At 33.7% G+C, this 19,028-nt stretch overlaps 1 protein-coding gene across 4 annotated transcripts in view; it reads right to left on the reverse strand.

Annotated features, from left to right (window-relative positions):
- The window catches only part of ADAMTS6 (ADAM metallopeptidase with thrombospondin type 1 motif 6), a 128,272-nt gene that overhangs the window by 3,133 nt on the left and 106,111 nt on the right, over nt 1-19,028 (reverse strand). For all 4 annotated transcript variants that reach the window (XM_039364932.1, XM_039364922.1, XM_039364907.1 and 1 more), the window contains 8 exons: nt 18,838-18,961; nt 18,185-18,265; nt 14,917-15,080; nt 13,680-13,818; nt 7,414-7,543; nt 6,346-6,550; nt 4,237-4,413; nt 2,624-2,780 (listed from right to left, as the gene is read on the reverse strand). In XM_039364932.1, coding sequence (XP_039220866.1) covers nt 2,624-2,780; nt 4,237-4,413; nt 6,346-6,550; nt 7,414-7,543; nt 13,680-13,818; nt 14,917-15,080; nt 18,185-18,265; nt 18,838-18,961 — 1,177 coding nt within the window. The remainder of the gene's footprint in view (nt 1-2,623; nt 2,781-4,236; nt 4,414-6,345; nt 6,551-7,413; nt 7,544-13,679; nt 13,819-14,916; nt 15,081-18,184; nt 18,266-18,837; nt 18,962-19,028) is intronic.

Genomic DNA, 19,028 nt, shown 5'->3' on the forward strand with positions numbered 1-19,028 from the left:
ACCAAAAACATATTTCAAAGTATATCTATTGCTTTTTTTTAAAAAAAAATGACACTGCTTTCATATACAGGTAGTCCTCGACTTACCATTCATTTAGTGACCATTTGAAGTTACAATGGCACTGAAAAAGTGACTTATGACCATTTTTCACACTTACAACTGTTGCAGCATTCTCATTGTCACGTGAGGAAAATCTAGAAGCTTGTCAATTGACACCTATTTATGACAGTTGCAGTGTCCTGGGGTCATGTGATCACCTTTTGCAACTTTCTGACAAGCAAATTCAATGAAGAAGCCAGATTCACTTAACAACCATGTTACAACCTTAACAACTGCAGTGATTCATTTAAAAACTGTGGCAAACAAGGTCATAAAATGGGGCAACAATCAATAAATGTTTCATTTAGCAACATATATTTTGGGCTCAATTGTGGTCATAAGTTGAGGACTACCTATATATAATTATAGCTTTTTAAAAGATTTATCTGGTTTTTCAGATATTTTCCAAATCTAAATGAAATTGTGCTCTTCAGTATCATTGTTGGAAAACCAACAACATATTCAGCTTTTAATGATTCTGAAAAGAATCAGCAGTATTAATCATAATATCACAATGAGTAGATCTCAATCAATTATCTAGTTGCTTGTAGAGTGCCTTAAGTCTTTAATGAAAGATTGTGGGTTGTGTGGAAAGAAAAAGTATTTCTGCAACTAGGAAGATCTTCTTACATAGAATAGGGAAATAGAATTATCCTACTACCACTACACATTGCTTCCTCAAAAACTTTGATTGAGAATAAATTTGGTCAAAAGTTTAGTATTTTCTTCAAAATCCATTCCAAAATGAATATTTTCACATGGCTTAAGGTCACAATTTTTGTAACAGACTGAAACAAAGCCTAAATATATATACAACTGTATTTGCCCAAACTCATATTTTGTAAACTGGCTCCATTCAGGCCTTTTTTTTTTTTTTTTTTGCTTTTCCCCTCCTATTGATGACGTTCAGACTGCAAGTTCTTCTGTGCAAGAACCAGCCTTTACTCTTATTTATGTTTCTTTGTAGCACTTTATTCACTCTTATGGTACTAAATAAATAAATCTCTAACTAGATTTAAAGAACAGGTAGTCATCATTAAAGCAGCTTTGGATTCATGCCACCAGACAAAACCTGCCATTCAAAAGAAGAAAACATCCTATTTTCAACTCGGCACATCAAAACACACCAGAAATAGCTTGTTGGACCTCAGCCAAAATATATCAAGCCAGTTCCTAGTTCTGTCATAACAAGACATAGAATGTAGGGCAGGTGCGTGAAAATGAATGAACCAGCATACTGAAAAAGGAACCAATAAGCTAAAGTTAGGATATAGCTAAGGGTGGGTGAATGATTTGGATCTGGTTGTAAATATATTCTTCAGTCTTGGTTTAAACCAATATGGAAAGAAAAAGCTGAGGGAAGACACTGTTCTGGCTAGCAAGTGGACTGAAATGTCTTCTTATATTTAATTATAACCAACAGTCAGTCTGAAGCAGATGGAAGAACATTTATATGAATACATTGTTAGAATGGAAAGAATGTTCCTAACATAGTCCACACATTACCTATTCCTTTTCTGATCAAACTGATCTTCAATTGACTTCTGTGAAATGTTTAAATCTGAAAAACCAATTTTCAGCTACTGAAATATTTTAAAAGACAAAGCAACTACAAAAAAAATCACTCTTATTCAAAAACAGAAAAAGAACAGCAAGGTTATCATTATTTTATGAATGTCTGTATTAGGAATTTATGATATGCTATACCAAATACACTGATATCTCACTTTAAAAAACAAAAGAAATGTTTGTTTAGAGTACTTGTACAGCCACCTATCTCATATAATGATTCTAGGCAGCTCACAACAAACCATAAAATAACATTAAAAACAAATGCCAGAGCATCTTCACAACACCCATCCTAATCCAATACATGGAGGAACAGCCAGGTTTTCAAAGCCCTTTGGAAAGCTAAAAGTGTTAGGGATCCCAGACCTCAGATTAGCTGCTCCAAAAGCTGGGCAGACACCAAAAGGGCCTGCCTCCAAGGTCTCATCAGATGTTTTTGGTGTCTTTGAGTTAGTAATGACTTATAACAACTGACTGGACTAGTCCCTCTTGTTTTCTTGGCAAGATTTTCAGAAATGGAACCACTGTCTGCTCCCTAGGGCTGATAGTGATTGGTCCAAAGACCAGAACTCACAGTCTTTTGATTTCTAGCCTGGCCCTTAACCACTAATATTAAAATGCTCTAATTTTCAAGTTAAATGTTTAACAAGAATTACAACGGATGTTAAATGTGATGAATTGTCCTTCTCAGATAGCCAGATCATTTATGAGCCAATGTTGCCAAAGATGAAACTGATTAAGTTCCTTTGTTTCAAACTACCCTATTGTTTAGACTTAAATTAAAAGAATCTTTAAAAGAAATTAAGACAACTGGAACATGGACTCCAATGAGTATCAAAGAAAATTCTTGGCCACCCATGGACACTATGCTAGGTATTCAGTGCTAAAATCCATCCTGAATATTATGATTTATATTAATATTTTAAAATGCTAACTTTAGTAAAAGCAACTTTACCTTCTGCATTAGAGACAGGGGTACTGTCACACTTGCTCTCACACTGCTGCATTGATGGAGGTCGAAGAGTATCAGGGCAATCACTGGAGGCTTGCCCAGTGTATGAGAGGCATTGCACAGTTCTCATCTGTTGTCCAAGACCACACTGTGCAGAACACTATGTCAGAAAAAAATGAAAAGGAGGGAGGGGGAGAACAAACGTCAAAGTCTTAGTAACTAAAAAAAGCAGTAAGATCCTGAACTTACTTATAATGCTTGTGGAAACATTATATAGGACAGTGATAGAAAAGTCTGATTAGCGCTACAGTATATTGTACAATATATATCAGGCAGTATACAGATGGTCCTCATTTAACAAGAGCAATTGGGACTGAAATTTCTGTTTCTAAATGAAGCTGCCATAATGTATAATATTGCAGGACTGCGCTGCTTAGCACCACCACTTCTAATACTTGTGGTTGCCATCAAGAGAATTCCATGCTTTTGTTAAGCAAGGACATCACATAGCTGCCATTGCAATCATCTGCTGGTTTCCCAAGTGATTTGATTTGCAGGAAGCCAACAAAGAAGGTCACAAATGGAGACGACATGACCATTAGACAATGTAACGTTGTAATCGCACCCTGGATAACCAGATTGCAATCACGGGACTATAGAGATGCTGCAATAGCCGGAACTTTGAGGACCAGTCATAAGTACTACTTGGTTACTGAAAAAGTGGTTGTTAAGGGAGGACCATCTGTATTTTGTTTCTATATTAAGCATCTTTTTATTATTCTGTTTCTTCCAGAAGCAGCTTTCAGTTAGAAATGGTGCTTTTTTTCTTTCTTTTTTTAAAATAATGGCTAGTTAGCAGACTCATTAAACCTAGGCTGAAAAGCCTAGCTATGGTAGACAAGCACAACTGTTCTTATAGAAAAGGGTAATTAATGGAAACAGTGGAATGGAGCCGCCTGCATTACTGGTTGACAAGGAAGTATCCATTTAACAGGCAGAGTTGTTTTTTGAAAAAGATATTTTTACTATATACTAGCTAATAGCTGTCACTGAAAGCAGAGTCATGCACTTTTGTTACTTTATTTTGTTGATATAAGAGAGGCAAATGAGATGAAAAATGTGCTGTTTGTTAGTAGATACATCATGGGCACAGTTTAATGGACATTTACAAAATGTTCTTCTCATTGCAAACAAAAAAGATGTATTGTACTATGGATTGAAGAAGATGGTGTTTTATAGAAAAAAAGTATTAAGACTGAATAAAGTTATAGTATCATGCAGCCATACTTATGATATCAGGTGAAGATATCTGCAAATAACAATTATATACTTATTTCACATGGTGACCATTTGGAAGCCTCAAAGAATATCTTTGATGGGCCTAAAATAGGGCAATATGAAATAACAGGAGACTTTTCTTCTCAAATCCATTTCTGAGGTCTGTGTAGTCACACCCAAGTTTTTTTTTCAGTAATATATATATTACTGCAAATATATATATTACTGCAAATTTATTCATAAGTGTTGTATGTTAGCTATTGTTGCAGCAGACTCATACATTTAGTCCTTTGAACTTCAGTACCACTTTAGACACTCAAGAAGCTTGCCTATGTTACCTGTCCCCAATCCCCTGTAACCCATCGTGGTGGAGGACACCTGCCCAAGCTGCAGCGCATGCGGACAGGCGGCTTGTTTTCTTCTTGGCAATGTGCAACTGGAAATGTTTTTGAAAGATCACTGCTTTTGCAGAGAACAATACGATGCTTAAAACCAGGTCCACATTTTGGAGTACACTATAAGCCAAACACACACATGATTTTTAGAATTAAATACTTTAAATTGTGAAAAGCTGAAAACATTAACAACATAGCTCTATTAAAAAGGAAAATATAAGTATATATTCTTAAGACTGCAAACAAAATTGTCATATTAAAAGTATTCATTATCCAAACTTTGGACATTATGTCATAATTGCAGATACATTTACTATAAACTATTGAAAAATATCTTAGAAGTTCTACGTCAAATGAAGTAGTTAAATCACTTGTAGGGCACAATAACATATCAGCAACTCTATTCAGCTTTACCTCTACACTGAAATATGTCATTTAATAGGTAAAATTAAGTCTTTAAATCTAGATTGACGCATACCATTTTCATTTGTTTTATTATCTATAAGAATGTGTTAAATCATACATGTAAAACAAAGTGTCTGTTCTATGGACTAAAGAATAAAGAATGGTGGATGAATTTCTTTGCATCAGTTTCATGATAAATTGGGATTTTGGGGGGCAACTGGATGAGTACCAATATTTTTGGTCATCTCTGTGTTTTTGTAGATGGAGAGTTTAGAATTTTAAGTATTCTTTAAAACCATAACTTAATCATTCTGTCTGCTGATAGAAACTTGGAAAGGTTTGAATAAGGATAAAATAAGTGGGGTAGATGGGGTTTCATTTCCAAATAAATAAGGAAAAAATTACTAGTTAGGAATAATTTTTTTCTTGCACTTTAATGCCCAGTTCCTCCTATTCTCATAATTCTAACTCAATTATGCTAAATAGACACTGCAAAATAAATTATTAACACAAGTGTAATGTTACTATAGGCTTCCAGAGAAATGTTCAATTAAGAAATAATATGGAATTAAATAAATATAAATTAATTCAAATTCATTAAATGTAGTATTTAATATTGTGCACAAATCAGCTCTTTTGAATTAATATTGAGTAGTGTTGAATTTAGAATTTGTATTATCAGGTTACAGAATCCAGTTTTTTCAGTATGGAGTAACAAACTTCTCAATATATGGTTGAAGCACTGAAGGAATATAGCTGAAACAGTATTGCTAATATAGCTTCCCTTAAAATGCCAGCTATAAACTACATATAGGAAGTCCTTGATTTACCACCACAGTTAGGACCAGAAATTCTGCTGATAGGCAAAGCAGTTATTAAGTGAGTCATGCCTGATTTTATTATTTTTTTGCCATGGCTGTTAAGCAAATTATTGCAGTTGTTAAGTGAATTCCAGGGTCACTAAATGAATCTGGATTCCCCCACTGACTTTTCTTATCAGAACTGACTCCAGGAAGCTGCAACTGTCATAAATGAACGCAGGCCAAGCATCCAAATTTTGATCTCATGGGGATGCTGTGACAGGTATAAGTGCAAGGACTGGTTGCAAGTCACTTTTTCCAATGCTATTGCAAATTTGAACAGTTGCTTAATGAATGGTTGTAACTTAAGGACTATCATAAGAGCCGAGAGTGGCACAGCAGTTAGAGTGCAGTACTGCAGGCCACTTTAGCTGACTGTGTTCAGCAGGTCAGCGGTTCAAATCTCACCGGCTCAAGGTTGACTCAGCCTTCCATCCTTCCGAGGTAGGTAAAATGAGGACCCAGATTGTTGGGGGCAATGTAAATATATATATACATTGCTTACTGGTGTACACCGCTTAGAGAGTGCTTGCACTTAAAGCGGTATATAAGTCTCATAAATAAATAAATAAATATCTGTAGTTCCATTTTAGTTTTACACTAGCATGTTGTGCAATCCCAGACCATGCATATTGCATGCATGATTTACAGAAGACAGAAATTTGATAATTCTGGAATATATCACATTTAATAAGTTAGAGTAGCAAGTCAGATACACTGTAATATATCCTATCGCAGTACCGATATGTGTAAAGGGGTTATTTAAGGAGTTATCAAGATCACTCACTTCTGACCAATCCAAAGGAACCCACTGTGGGGGGCAAGATTGATTGTTACAGGACTCTTTTTCAACTGGGTGATGTGTTAAACAATGAGTACTCCCCAACGTTTCTTCTTCAGAAGGTCCAATTTTCCTGATACATAAAACAGTTCGTGATCTCGTTCCTCCATCACAAGTCTTACTGCATTCTGACCAATCACCTATAAACCATCTATAGGAAGAATATTAGAAAAAATTATTAGTTCAAGAAATGAAATGATTATCCCTGCAACTTGTACATGTCTTTGTAGCTCTTCTGGGTCTTGAGAGAAGAAAATAACATCATCTGCAAATCTTAAGTAATTTAAATAGACACCATTGATATATACACACACACACACACACACACACACACACTGAACATTTATTAAGGATGCTGCTTATCTCTTTTTCTTTAAATTTGATATTGAAATAATTGAACTCTTTTTAGAAAAATAAAAATATTTTTCAATGTTGATATATTTATAAGAGTTAGTCTATTCTAATATTTTAAAACTATTATAAAAAGATTTCTTTCTTTGGTATTTGTACACTATTGTCACCAGAGCTTACGTTTATTCATATATATGTTATTTATATGTCAATGACTATAAAAAAACCCCACAATATAGGGTTTTTGAAGATTATGTTTGTGTGAAGACATTCCTCTAGAAAAACAAATACTCATTCAGTATCTCCAAGTGCAAACTATGTAAAAGTTTAAAGATAATCAATAGTATCTTGAATAATGACTGGAAATAAACTAAACATACATGAAGTCATTTCAGAATCAATAAGATCAGGATAGCAATTGATTGTATTTTTTTTACCTAACTGAATTTTCCCAATGGTGTTGAAAGATTTTCTCAATGGTCTTCAAAGATAATCCTACAAGCTATATACTGCAACAGTGTCATATAGAATTTAGATAAGGATATTACTGTTCCAGAATGGTTCACAGAAGTTGCTAGTAAAGAAAATACATATCTAGCTGGATATGCAATACTTTCAGTCTGGAGATATAAATAACATAGCATAGAATAAAGAAGTACTTACTCAGGTGGACAAGGCTCAGTGTTGCAGGCTCTTTGATTTTCTGGTAGTTTACTATCAGGATCACAGTAATTGTTCTGGACTAGAGAACTGTCATCTAGCCTTTTGCATACTGTTTCTTGTTTCTGCATACCTTAGGAAGGAGTGGAATAATATTAGTTTTATTTTTTATTTCCTTATTTTAAACCAAGCAAATCTGTGACCCTGTAGCTCAGTTAAGTCATATACCCTGGATTCTCTGGCCTTCATAATTTTACTACTTTCTTGAAGGTATAAAAAGAGAAAGATTTCAAGCAACTGCTAGATGGTTGTCAGCAGCATTCAGCTCTAGAGATGCCCTATCCTATTTTATCAATTGAAGTAAATGGCAAATTCAATAGAGGTACAGCTTCTGTACCTTCCTTTCCACAGGTTTTTTTTTGCAACTTAAAAGTTGATTTCAGTTATCTAATTCTTACTACTATCTATCAAAACACATTAGTCAGTAATTTTATTTTTTATTTTTCATTTTGTTTAATTGATGTGGTAAATAAAAGCATTAAAAGTAGCAGAAAAAACATAATTTTGATTAACTGTTTAACAAATCTAGTTGTCAACAATTACAATGATTTGTATGAAAGCACACTTCAACACAATGTGTATTTGTACATTGTGTTGAATTGTACATTTCCGAGACAATGATTTCTTAATCAATATCAGAGATGTTTCCATTTTGCAAAAGAAAATTAAAAAAAAAACTAAAACAACATTTGTTTTAAAACTTGAGTTTCTAATAATGTCAATTAAATGGTTGGATTGAGAAATATCAAAATCTATCTTTGTGAGTATTGTATCAGTTGTCCCATTGTATTTTGAAAATAGTTAAGTTTAAATGAAAAATATATGCAATATATCAGATCAATTAATAGGGAATGGAACCGGAACAATCTGAAATATTTTTTTTGATAAAATGTTTATCAGTCTTTGCTCTGCCAAACAATAATGAATATATATAATAACAACTTAATTCCTTTTTTAATATTGTGCCAATATTTTCTTAGTATTACTTCTAATATCTAAAACAGTTTAAAATAATAAGAAATCAGATTAACTTCATGAATTTGTTTTGGGATAATTCTTTTGAGTGTCTTAAAAAAAATAAATGCATAATTTGCACCAGGTGAATTACATGATGATAATACTTTAAATATTCTTATTTTTCCTAACATTATTTGCCACTATTTCAATAATCACAGCAGGTGGCAGCATCTAGCTGGCCAATATTGAAAAGCTAAGTAAGATCAGATTTGATTAGAACAGTTTTTCTATAGTAGAAAAATTCCTAATAATTAATAGGGAAATGATGTCTGAATAGTACAAAGCACAAGGATGTCAGGCAAAATTGAATATGGAAGTCACAACTATGGAAGGCAGCCACTTAAAAAGAGTTGTACTTCTTGTCCAGTATGACATAGTCATTCTTTGGATGATGACTATGAATGGGTAGAGTGTTGCTATGAAAACTAACATTAAAGCTCAAGGGACGATGACTGATAACAGTGACTCAGAGGTGTTTCCAAGAATAACAGTCATTTTAGAAGCAGCCAGATCAATAATGGGAGCCATATATCAAGCAGTGAAACAACTCAGAATCTAGACTTTTGCACCAGTACTAAAATAACCAGTAAGAAGGAGACCAATTTTGGAACCAAAATGTATCATCCATTAGAATGGTCAATAGAATAAAGCACTAGATATTATTATAATGTCTTTAATCCATACCTTCAAAACAGAACCCAACGTAGTAAATGTTTTTTCAAGTAGAATACTTAGTAGCTGAGACAGCAACAGTAGCAGTGGATATAGGGTCAATTAATTCAAAATTTCAATGATCAGTAGTTTTATGATATTGGTAGCAAGTGGGATTTACCCTTAATATAAATGCTAGATTTTATCATGGGATTCATCATTGCAAACCAAATACTGTATATTTTACTGCAATATACCGGTATTCCTTCTTTAGATTCTTGAAAATGAATTAGTCATTATTGATAGGACTGATGATATTGAGGCTAAAGTTATCAGTACAAATGGTTTAGTGGTGGCTTTGCTGCCTTTAAGAAAGTATTAGGTATAGACACCATCTTGGTAGTGGTTAATAGCTGAGCACAGAAGTATTAGACTTAATACCTAAAGCATTTTTCCCACAGCAGATTCCACCAATCTGGGCGAATTTATTATGCCATGCCTGGTCTGGCAACTAAGTCAAGTGTTTACAATTAAGCTCAAACACACTACCATAAAGAGTGTCCATCTGGTGGAATTGATTTTCATACTTAGGCATTAGAAGCATATATGATAAAGCAGGAGGGGGATTCAATACTCCATTGCATAGTCCTGTGATTTTATCATATAAAACTTTTATCACATAATTGCTATTACATTGCTATCAGAAATATGCTGGGCTTTCTGAAATATAAAATCAGATTATGGAACATAAGTTTTAAATTAAATTGTTGCCTTTCTTAGAAAATAATGGAATATATCATACCCAGAGTTCAAGGACCCCTAAACTTGTATAATCTAGACCAAATAAATATGTGATGGTACACAGTTAACAAGACACTCAACCCCAAAGTTTAGATATGTCATTGAGGCTGGATATATAGCTCCAGTTCCCACATGGGGTGTCATTTTTGAAAATATCATGCATCACAAATTGTTCAATTAGAGATAATATTTTCACATCTTTTATTTATCCAATTTATATTTAATTTTGATTTGTGGGTTAAAATACTTTTCTCAATCTTGGCAATTTTAAGATGTGTGGATTTCACTTCCCCAGACAGCATGTTGTCTGGACAATTTTGGGAGTTGAAGTCTACACATCTTAAAATTATTAAGATTGAAAAACACTGCAAAAAGATCATATCAGTCAATTCCTTGTTTTCTCTCCATAAGAACAATGTTTTGGGGGGACCAATCACTAGTTGCAAACTACTTCTGAAATCTTTGCTTCCTTCCCAGAGCAAAGAGAAAGTGACTAGCCTAAGGTCACCCAGCTGGCTTTGTGCCTTAAAATGGGACTAGAACACATGGGTCTCTTGATTTCTAATCTGGTACCTTAACTACTACACCAAAGTTACTCTCATGTAGTAGTTAGGCAAATGTCTAACTATTTTATACTTTTAATCTAAAGCCAATGTTTTGTTTTATATAACTACAATAAAGCTAACAAAGGATAAATTTGAGGAGCAAATTGTTAACAAAATATCTTTAGGTTTATCAGAAATGGAAACAGAGATTACAGGATTGCTCAAATTAATATCAAAGTGGCAGAGTATTAAGAAGAAAGACAAGCAGATTACAGAGAATCTGAATCAATTGCATTAATATATATTGTAGGAGAAACTGAAAAATTATTCAGTCGCAAACCTAGATAATAACAGCATAATAGCTACTCTATTTTGGGGATGACAGAGAATGAGATGGCTGGATGGAGTCACTGAAGCAGTAGGTGTGAATTTAAATGGACTCCAGAAGATGGTAGAGGACAGGAAGACCTGGAGGAACGTTGTCCATGGGGTCGCGATGGGTCGGACATGACTTCGCAATTAACAACAACAACAAAGCTACTCTATTTACCCTTGAATTTAAGACAATCTAGTTTTATCAACTCACACTAAAACCAATCCCCCAAGCAATGTATATACTGTTTATTATTTAGCATATGGCATACAATGTTAGGGAAATCTACACATGCTAGACACAATGCAGTCCTGACAGCCTAGATTGCTAATTCATTCTGTTCAGCACTTGCGTGCCTTTTGCAGGAAGGGGGCCAACTACCTTTACTCCAATTAGCTAGCAGTACTCAGATTGCTGGCTCTTCCAGGCTCCTCTCAGTCTTGCCTCACCTTGCCTTGTGTTGTGATGCCTTGATCCAGCACTGGCTTCTACTCTCTGCACACAGGAATGCAGCTATGTTTTTCCCACTGAAGTGGTACAAATTGATCTGCTCACAATATTGCATGCTGGGTGGGCAGGAGCTAAGGATCAAGCAGATCAATCTCATGGAGCCGGGCTTGAACTGCCAGAGGGCAGACCATTTCTGCCTGTCAATTCCAGTGTTATTAAGCCACTGCATCACCATATTCCCTGTATATACTCTGTGTGTCTGTCTGTCTGTCTATCTTTCTGTCTACTGACCAGAACAATGCTCCAAAGCTAATATTAATATACCTAATTTCTGCCACTGACTTCAGTTACTCTTATTCCCAAGTAATTATACAAAGGTGATGCTCTACCTAATCCAATGGGTCTTCTAAATCCAGTTCTTTCATGCAGACTGAATGGAAGCTACAGAGGAAATCATTTAAGTAACAAGGAAATGAATCAACAGATTTCTTAGTGCTAGTTTCAAGTAGAAAGAAACATCTGTATGATCACTCCACAGTAAGCTTTAATCAGCTTTGTGGCTCTTATTCTGAAATAAGTATATATAGGACTTGTTTTCATTAGTTTCATCTCCTTTTCATTTCATTACTTTCATCAGAGTTATCCTATTACCATGTTTTCAGGAATTATATACTCAACACTTCCACAGGAAAAAACAAACAAAACCAAACCCTTGTCTTCCTTTTATGTAAATACTTGCATCAAACAGAATGACAAATGGTTCAATTTTAAGGCAGAAAAATAAAAAAAGAGAAATATATAACAGTTAATAGAAAACCAATAGCTATTAACACCTACACAAATAGAGGAGTAAGAACTAGACACCAATCCTTATTTATTTATTTAAAATAGCTTTTCACTTCAGCTTATCAGGAGAGATCATATAATTTATAAATTTAAAATACAATATCTAGATAAAAATATTTATTAAAAATAAGGAAAAAGGAGAAATCAAGAAATAATTAGTGATTCTTGACAGAAAAAACAAGGAAGGAACATTGTTATTGTTACTGGAAGGGACTAAAGGAAATGGCTACAGGCAACAGACTAATCTCTTCAACTCTTAATATAGCATAGACACAAACACATGGTGGTATAATTGGAAGGACTAAAGGAACAGGTGTTGACCTTTTTCATTCCTCGCTCTCCCAATTTCTCACTGGCAGTCTGTTCCCTTAAATATCTATTTTCTCTTGTCTGGTTTGAAAAAAGCTGAGAGAAGCAGCTTTTTGAAGTGAAAGTATATTAAAAAGAGATAGTAATCAGGGGAATTGTTAAACCCTAGAGGGAACTTGATTTTTAATTTATATTTCTATTTCCATTAAAAAGGTATTAAGAAGATGACATAAATACATTCTATTATGCTGGTACATATGCCAAATTAAGACATTTTTCACAAGATTAATGTAAAAAGTGGCTGACAGCCACTACATAGGACAAACAGGCAGAAGACTGGCAGAATGCATCAATGAACACCAACTAGCATTCAGAAAACACAATGAAAACTCTTTGATTTCACAACATATGGACAGACTTAGCCATAGCTTCACTTGGGAAACTGTGACCATCCTAGACCAAGCCAAGTCCAAAAATGCTTAGGGAATTTCTAGAAGCCTGGTACTCCGACAAATTAGCCATCAATAGACACATAGACATAAACAATATGCAAAAAAACAAGCCAAAAAGGGAACAAAAAGACGAAACACCTCCCTACCAGCAATCAGTACCCAGATGAGCATAGATTAACTCAAAGATTAACATCAGACCAACAATCAAGTAAACAATACCCCAATCAAGGAACTGCCAAACAAGCCAACAATAAACAGTCCAACCAGAGAACCTCTAAGACCACCCAAAGGTAAGCCACTAGAATATAAACTGAGAGCAAACCCCATTCCTTACTAACATTGATGATGTTACCTAGTTTGGGTAATGAAATGTCTGCAAGAACAACCAAAGTCAGAAAACACCAAGGACCTGTCATTTCAACCTTGAGCTACAAATATTCTCCTTTATTAGTACAGACAAGCCACTTATGAACTGGCTAACTCCAATACATATTGATAGCTAAAAACTATACAATTTTACTTGATGGTGTATTAGTGGGTTGATTTTATGGTATAATAATAGTATATTAGGATGGGCTTATTTATCATTTTTGGTGAACAAAGAAATTAAAATTGTGCCCCTCTCCAAAGAATGTGGGTAGTAACTTTTTGTTAACAGTAATGTTTCTATTAACATAAACAACATATGTTTCCTTTTATTATATTATAAACATTTCAGATATTTCTATTTAGCTTAACTTTCAATATGGTTAGAAGCTAACTTACCTCCAGCACAAGTAGCAGAGCACTCTGACCAAGGGAGGTGATTCCATGTGAAGCCAACTTCATTGTCACCACTGCCAGTACGAGAGATGGGAACATTGAATTTATACCTTATCCCCAGATTTTGCTCCTGTAGTAAAATCTGCAGTTGAAAATAACTGGTTTTATCATTAAAACACTTTGGTATATTAATACTGTATATTAACAATTAGTTACTTTGAGTTTGATTTTTGAGAAAAACTTTGAACATTGGTACAGATGTTTCTAAAATTTAAGATAATTTACTTTAGTTGTTTCAAATTTAAATGTTGGAGTGCTCCCATCCAATGGGGCATTTGTCATAACTTCTAAAGCATAGGTGTCCAACCTTTTGGCTTGCCTGGGCTGCACTGAGTGAAGAGGAATTATCTTGGGCTGCATATAAAATATAACAAATGATATTACTTATAAAAATCACATAATAATTTTAAAAGTGTACAATCTTGTGAAGCTACATTATTAGCTGTCCAGAGCTGCATGTGGCCCACATGCCATGGGTTGGACACAACTGCTCTAAAGACTGACAGAAAAAGAAACAGCTAGTATATAAATACATGTTTATTACACAGTACCTAAACTTGACAAATAAAAATAATAATATTCCAGCAATATTCTGAATAACATATAAATCTGAAAATATTTGAGATGAAATGAATAACTACTTATGTTACCATAGAAATATAGTAGGTTTAAAAAGAGAATTGAATCATAATTGATAAAGCATGTAGGCAGTCCTTAGTTAATAAGGGTAACTGGAACCAGAATTTATGTTGCTAAGCAATGAGTCTTTGGGCACAACATCATGTGACTGCATTGCTGAGTGACAGCTATCCTGAGAGTTCTCATTGCTGTTGTTAAGCTAAGATTAGAAGTCATTAAGTGAGTTCAGGTGGCTTGCAAGCAGGCCAGCAAGTAAGGTCTGGCGAGGTCAGGGGTAGATTTTGCTGGGTGAGGAATGGTGTGCCGGTGGCCAGTACGATGTGGTGAGGCCTTAAGTGACTGCTGCCAGGCACAGGAGAATGTGCAAATGGTCTGCGAGGTGCAAAGGTAGGACACAGGGCTGGAGGTGGAACAATGATTATAATACAAATGATATTTTCTGAAGGAGTATCTGGGTAACATAGAAAAGAGGCTCATGAATAATACAGAAAACTAGATTATCTCTTAGATAATCAATAAAATGAAATAATTCATACTTTACCATAACTATAAGGTTTTCTGAAGTAGGACCCAAAGCTTCCAAAGATTCTGCTTCATCAGCTGGTCTTTTGTAATGGAAAGCTGTTCCAGCAACATCAAATTTTCTAGGCCAATCAATAGTCCAGGCTCCATTAATATAATAATCATCCTCCTCAGTTTTCAAAGCTTAAAAAAAGTTTAAATGGTATGAAGATAGAAATCATTTAGAATGTATAAGAACATTCATTAAATATCAAAGCAATATGAAGAAAAGTGGAAGTTATATCATAGGAACCATAATTTCCTAAAACATGCTTGCTTTCTGTGGCCTAGATGGAAAATGGATATACATTATTAATGTTGTTCAAAATATAGAAAAATCCTCTACAATGGAAACCAATGGCTTCACTTAAGGGGTCTGATGGAGGAACCAAGAGTAGTATACAAAAGATCCTAAATTTAAATTGCTTAAAATTCAAAACAACTCCATTTGAAACAGTTCATTTTGCTTTAAGCAGAATGGTTTTTTTATTATTATTAAAAGTTTTAAAGATTTTGTACAATATATATCCCAAATCCCTCCCACCCCTCCCACCTCCCCCACTTCCCAGAGCTGATTACAGGGTTACAAATAAACAATCATAATCTAACTAACATTACCTAACTATACAAACAGTCAAATCCATAACATACTTTAACTCCTTTTCAAAGTAAATATTAACAAATTAAATACAAAAATAATATAATTAAACCATAAAACTAAGAGTAATATAAATTCTATCATATTAAACTATTAGTAATAATCTGAAATTTACTCATAAGCTAGATAATACTTTTTAGTCTCATATTTATTCTGCATATAATCTATCCATCTTCTCCAAACCGAAATATATCTAAGCAGAATGTTTTGATCATTCTGGAAGTGTTTCAAGCTTAATACTAAGTTTTCTGCTATTGCAATATTTTAAAAGTTGAATTAAATTTGTAAATTAATCAATATTGTAATTTTAATTACTAAATATCTTAAGAGTGGACAAAATATGCTTTAATCAGCTAACTAGTTCTAGTTTTTATAATGCAAAATATTCAAATCATATGGGTGAGGAAGGGACGACTGCCTGCTCCCCATTTCAGTGCTTTTTTAATGAACAACTGCCTTCTGACACTGGAAAAGATTTGACCAATAAATGATTCAAAATAAAGGCTTTTAAATCCTTATATTTAACATATATACTAAAAATAATTAGTTCAAAGGGAAAATAAAATTTGAAAAGTAGTTTACAATCAGCATAAATTGATACATTTAATTGTTTTAAATCCAGAATCAAGTTTACAAATGAGCTGTACCAATGTTAGTTTTAATTTGCTCAAAATATTTCACAACGCAGAACGCAATGCACGCTTTCTCAGAAGTGTATGTTTAGTGTGATTAATTCTTGGCTAAATATATATGGTACAATGGTATACATTTATTTTTCAAATAAATCTTACTTGTTTTTAGCTATTATTTTGTCATAATCCAACTGCAACTTTAGTTTTCAAATTAGAGTGGATTTTCTAATATTTTGTTTGTTTCAGTTTCCATTCTATAACAAAATAGCTATAGACTAAAATAATAAACATTCCTCAAGAGTGTTACCATGTTACGTGGTGCTAATTAATAAACAACTACATTACTATGTGTGTAATATGATCTTCTAGAGCTTGGCAAGAATACTTTGTGGTGGGTATTTGTATGCGAGCAATATTTCAAAAGGAAGGAAAGAAGGGATAGCAAATCTGCTCAGAAAATTTTTTCTTTTTTTTCTTCCAGTAATAAGTTAAGAAGGTTTATCATCTGTCACATTTATTATTGGATATGAAATAAAATGCCTGTACTGAACTTGTTATTTTCCTCTTCAAACAAGAATTAAACATTTATTCTTGGCTTTATGATTCCAGCTTATGGGAAAATTATGTATAGCAAGTTAGATACTATGTTTGAGAAATCATAGATAGAAATTTTAGTTTCTGAATTCTTCAGTAACTTTAACTAACATCAGAAACCAGGTGGAAGTGCTTAAACAGAACTTCTATCTGCAGTATATACTTTCTTACTCCTAATAAACCAAACAAGGTCATAGACCAGCGTTTCTCAACCTGAGGAACTCTAAGATGTGTGGACTTCAGCTTCTAGAATTTTCCAGTCAACATCAAATCTACTTATATGTTTACTATCTGAAAGCAGTAGAAATAAATTAATTGAAATACTAACTGTTCCAGAAATTTCTGGAAGCAAGAAACAAATACAAATTTTCTCTAGCTTTGCTAGCATTACTAGTCTCAGTTTTAAAACACTGACAAAGTGCTTCAGAGAAATCATTATGTCATTCCTACAAAGAGGAAACATTTGACAAGGAAAGAGATTCATAATTAATTTATATCAATGTGGCAAATGGCAGTGATTCCAAAGCAGTAACATATTTGCATATATCATCAGACAAACACAATCATCTGACTAAATACATAAATGACATTTGTATTAAGATATTGTAATGCATGTTTCATCATTTAGGCCACTCCCTATTTGATTCTATTTCTGCTATAATGATGGAAACAAATGCAAGTTAAAGGATCTGCTGTAGTTTGTTTTTTAATAAAAGACTAGTTAGAAATTTTATAAATAAAACATAGTGTATGTATGTATTTTATGTATATATGTATATATTTTATGTATATAGTTTTTGTCTTCAGCTAGGAAGTATATAATTTGGACTGAGAAAGTAGACATAGAGATGAAAGTGGACATAGAGAAGTTCCTTCCCCTTTACTGTGATACTAATGGAAGTTATCTTCCAAGTTTAATACAGTACCAGCTTTCAATGTAAATATTATCAGAGCCACAGCAGGAAGAATGTTAGCTCCTGTCTCCCATAATGTGTCTCAATCAGGTTTTCATAGTGTTTCTTAAAACAATATCAAAAGACCCCAGTCACATATATATTAAACCAGTTTGGTGTAGCAGTTAAGGCATCAGGCTAAAAACCAGGAGAGTGTTAAGTGGACAGCATTGGGTTAGTCTCTCTCTATGAGCCCTGTGGAAATGTCAAACCACTTACAAAAAATTCCTTGCCAATAACAGGGCAGGGACTAGTATAGGCAGTTGCCAGGTGACAACTGTGACTTGAAGGATCATTCCCCTCCCCAAAGTCAGTGCAGCCAGTGCAATGCTATTATATGGAATCTATCTGAAAGTTCTTTGAACTCAGCAACATTTATCAGATTTTGTAATCATGAGATCATTAACTTACCAATGTAGTTTTTTGACACTGCCACTTCTTTGATTTCGATGTGAACAGAACCTTTAGGAATTTGAACCACTTCCATGTAGCCTATAAAGTAATCAGGGCAATTGTTTCACTGATAAAAGCAATAGTTTATAACAAATGCAATTAGATAGCAAGAATTCAAAAGATCTTAGTGTTATTTCTTATTGCAATCAAGACACAGAGACCCATTGTTCCATTACAATGATGGAAATGTAAGAAACAGAAAAAAAAAACACTTTACATATTTGCTTTCAGTTGTATGACGAGTAGCTATTTCACTATAATTTTACAGTTCATCAGAGAACAATAGATAATGGATCTGGGATTGATATAAGGAAATATATCTAATAAGTACTCTGGAAAGAGTGTACAAGAGTAAAATGGCAGCATCCAGGTGGCTATTGCCTAATCTATTTTTAAATAGTTGTCAAATAATAGTAATACAGCTTAGATCCTGTGACAATACCTTAACACCATCAAACAACAATATCTGCCTATCCCAGGTTCTTGGAAAGGACTCAATAGATGGAATGAAAATCACAAATCCATTTTAAGCATATGGTTGACTGTACAATCAACCGCAATAATAATAGTATAACCACAATAATAATAATAGTATAAGCTTTGAGACTCACCCCCTCTCGGCAGTGTATCATTGAAAAAACCTTCAATAGCTTCACATGTACTCCCATCACCACCACATACCCGACACCTGTCTTCTTTAGCATCAGATCCCAAAATATTGTCACATCCAACATGCTGAAAATGGGTACAGTCAGAATAACTATACAATAAGGGGATTTAGTGTTAAAAGTAGGTTGTTAAT

Source organism: Crotalus tigris, unplaced genomic scaffold (assembly GCF_016545835.1).
Source record: "Crotalus tigris isolate CLP2741 ecotype Arizona unplaced genomic scaffold, ASM1654583v1 scf7180000017592.2434428, whole genome shotgun sequence".
NCBI lineage: Eukaryota > Metazoa > Chordata > Lepidosauria > Squamata > Viperidae > Crotalus > Crotalus tigris.